Source organism: Dendropsophus ebraccatus, chromosome 1 (genome assembly GCF_027789765.1).
Source record: "Dendropsophus ebraccatus isolate aDenEbr1 chromosome 1, aDenEbr1.pat, whole genome shotgun sequence".
NCBI lineage: Eukaryota > Metazoa > Chordata > Amphibia > Anura > Hylidae > Dendropsophus > Dendropsophus ebraccatus.
The window spans coordinates 170,310,801-170,314,526 of record NC_091454.1 but is presented as its reverse complement, the minus strand read 5'-3'; the positions used below and the strand labels follow the sequence as shown (position 1 = coordinate 170,314,526).

Genomic DNA, 3,726 nt, shown 5'->3' with positions numbered 1-3,726 from the left:
CTTATATGCTAGATGGGAGGGGGGAGCACAGGGAATCTATATAATTAAGGGAGCACACAGCGGGGGTCTATATACTACTGGGGGGCGCACAGGGGGGGGGGCTATATATTACTGGGGAGTGCACAGGGGGAAATATACTACTGGGGGAGCGCACAGGGCGGCTATATACTACTGGAGAGTGCACAGGGGGGTATATACTACTGGGGAAGCGCACAGGGGGGCTATATACTACTAGGGGAGAGCACAGGGGGGCTATATACTACAGGGGGAGAGCAAATTGTTTCTATATACTACTGGGGGAGAGCAGAGGTGGCCTAAATACTACTAGGGAAGCACATAGGGGGGCTATATACTACTAGGGAGTGCACAGGGGGCTATATACTACTGGGGAGAGCACAGGGCGCTATATACTACTGGGGGAGTGCACAGGGGGGCTATATACTACTGGGGGAGAGCAAAGGGTTTCTATAGACTACTGGGGAATCGCACAGGGGGGCTATACACTACTGGGGGAGAGCACAGGTGGCCTATATACTACTGGGGGAGCGCACAGGGGGGCTATATACTACTAAAGGAAGGGCACAGGGGGGCTATATACTACTGGGGGAGAACACAGGGGGGCTTTATACTACTGGGGGAGCGCACAGGGGGCTATATACTACTGGGGGAGAGCACAGGGTGGCTTTTTACTACTTGGGAGTGCACAGGGGGGCTATATACTACTGGGGGAGCGCACAGGGGGGCTATACACTATTTGGGGAGCACACAGGGGTCTATATACTACAGGGGGAGCAACAGGGGGGCTATATACTACTGGGGGAGCGCACAGGGGTCTATATACTACTGGGGGAGCAACAGGGGGGCTATATACTAGTGGGGGAGCGCACATGGGGCTATATACTACTGGGGGAGAGCACAGGGGGGCTTTATACTATTTGGGAGCGCACAGGGGGGGCTATATACTACTGGGGGAGCACACAGGGGGGCTATACACTACTAGTCTTTCACCTCCCAGGCATAGGCGCCATCACGCAGCATGAAGATCACTCGGTTTGGTCCCACAAGAAACCTGCAATGATACAAAGAAATACAAAGATGCTGGAATCAGAAACGATCTCTGTGGCTAGTTTATTTGCCATCAGGAGCCCTGGATACAGAAAATGTAACCTTACCTCTGAATGTCATAGTTGGCGTTGAACAGGCTGCCCTGCCACAAGCTTGTGATCTCCTCCGTTTCCTTCTCTGCTGGGTTCCCAGACACAGAAGCAAAGATCATTATAGTCTTGCCCTTCTTGGTCATCTGCAAGATACTCTCTGGGTTTTTAGGATCCAGCCTTGAGAAGTCCACTGGGGCCGGCTTTCTTTTGTGTTCAGGTAAGTCCCCTTCTTCAATATCGTCATCTTTCTGGGGAAGAAGAGAATGAGGAGACATTTAGAACATATTACCCCATTTTCCACCAAAGCCAGAAGCAGGGGACGTGATCCCTTCATTAAAGGAGAAGTCCGGTGAAAATTTTTATTAAAGTATGGTATTGCCCCCCCTACAAATCCCCAATATACACTTATTACAGGAAATGCTTATAAAGTGCTGTTTTTCCCTGCATTTACTACTACATTAAGGCTTAACTTCCTGGATAAAATGGTGATGTCACGACCCGACTCCCAGAGCTGTGTGGGCTGTGGCTGCTGGAGAGGATAATGGCAGAGGGATGCTCAGTGTCCCTCCAGTACCCTGTGTCCCTCAGTGTCCCCCTGCCACCATCCTCTCCCTGTCCCCCAGCCACAGCCCGCACAGCTCTGGGAGTCGGGTCGTGACATCACCATGTTATCCTGGAAGTGAAGCCTTGATGCAGTAGTAAGTGCAGGGAAAAATGCACTTTATGTGCATTCCCTTTAATAAGTGTATATTGAGGATTTGTATAACTTTTGGGGTGCAATACAAAAATTTTTGCCTTTCTTCTCCGTCGTCTTCACGTCCCGCTCAGCCAATCAGTGCGCTGCCCCGCCGGGGTTAAGGGGGCGGGCTGCGGACATACTGACAGCAGGATGTGCATCCCGCTGCGAGTATGTTTGCCCATAAGTGTACCGGGCAGGGATCCGCTGCGGATCCGCCACATGTGAACGCACCCTAAATCACAATTGTGTCCACAGGAGGACCACAAAGTAAGCGGTGGTCCCAGCGGCAAAGCCCACCTGTAGTGATGCATTGGGCTCACAGCACAGAGCCACCTGTGCACAGTGGGTCAGTCACGAGGCTAAAAGAAACCAACTTCAGCCTGGTGGGTCAGTCCCAGTGGTTGTCACCAGTGGCGTAGCTATAGGGGTCGCATCGGTCGCCATGGCGACCGGGCCCCTACGCTAGGGGGGCCCGCATGGCCCCCCTTGCCACTTGTCTCTGAGCATCCCGAGAAGCTGCGGCCGCGCAGCTTCTCGGGATGCACTGATCGCTTTGATGTTCCGCCCGCACAGTGAGCGGGCGGAACATTAAAGCGATCAGAATACAGGAGCAGGAAGTGTCAGCGTCCTACTCCTGTATTCCCTCCCATAGGTTGCCGGCACTTCATACCAGCAGCCTATGGGAGGCCGGGACGTGACCTCTCCGGCAGGCGTGATGATGTGACGTCATCACGCCTGCCGGAAGTCCCGTCCCTGCGGCTCGCAAGATGGAGCCCGAAGAGGAGGAAGAGCTGCTGCCTGCAGCTACACAGCGCGGATTAGGTGAGTAGGATGTTTGTTTTTTTAGGGGCACCTCTGGGGGCATTATTAGTTCATGGGGGGCACCTCTGGGGGCATTATTAGTTCATGGGGGCACCTCTGGGGGCATTATTAGTGTATGGGGGCACCTCTGGGGGCATTATTAGTTCATGCGGGCACCTCTGGGGGCATTATTAGTATATGGGGGCACCTCTGGGGGCATTATTAGTATATGGGGGCACCTCTGGGGGCATTATTAGTTCATAGGGGCACCTCTGGGGGCATTATTAGTATATGGGGGCACCTATGGGGGCATTATTGGTATATGGGGGCACCTCTGGGGGCATTATTAGTATATGGGGGCACCTCTGGGGGCATTATTAGTATATGGGGGCACCTATGGGGGCATTATTAGTATATGGGGGCACCTCTGGGGGCATTATTAGTATATGGGGGCACCTCTGGGGGCATTATTAGTATATGGGGGCACCTCTGGGGGCATTATTAGCTCATGGGGGGCACCTCTGGGGGCATTATTAGCATATGGGGAACCTCTGGGGGCATTATTAGTATATGGGGGCCCCGCTGGGGGCATTATTAGTTCATGGGGGCACCTCTGGGGGCATTATTAGCTCATGGGGGCACCTCTGGGGGCATTATTATCATATGGGGGAACCTCTGGGGGCATTATTAGCTCATGGGGGCACCTCTGGGGGCATTATTAGTATATGGGGGCACCTCTGGGGGCATTATTAGTATATGGGGGAGCCTCTCGGGGCATTATTAGTTCATGGGGGGCATCTCTGGGGGCATTATTAGTATAAGGGGGCACCTCTGGGGGCATTACTAGCTCATGGGGGCACCTCTGGGGGCATTATTAGTATATGGGGGCACCTCTGGGGGCATTATTAGCTTATGGGGCACCTCTGGGGGCATTATTAGTATATGGGGGCACCTCTGGGGGCATTATTAGTATATGGGGGCACCTCTGGGGGCATTATTAGTATATGGGGGCACCTCTGGGGGCATTAT

At 53.3% G+C, this 3,726-nt stretch overlaps 1 protein-coding gene across 1 annotated transcript; it reads right to left on the bottom strand.

Moving 5' to 3' along the window:
* Nucleotides 1-851: 851 nt before the first annotated feature.
* Nucleotides 852-2,340, bottom strand: LOC138783696 (LRP chaperone MESD-like). The gene is made up of 3 exons (XM_069958723.1): nt 2,305-2,340; nt 1,173-1,405; nt 852-1,069 (listed from the first exon to the last, which is right to left on the bottom strand). Exons 1-3 carry the CDS (start codon nt 2,338-2,340, stop codon nt 997-999), a joined length of 342 nt encoding a protein of 113 aa, XP_069814824.1. The 3' UTR covers nt 852-996.
* Between the last annotated feature and the right edge of the window lie 1,386 nt (nt 2,341-3,726).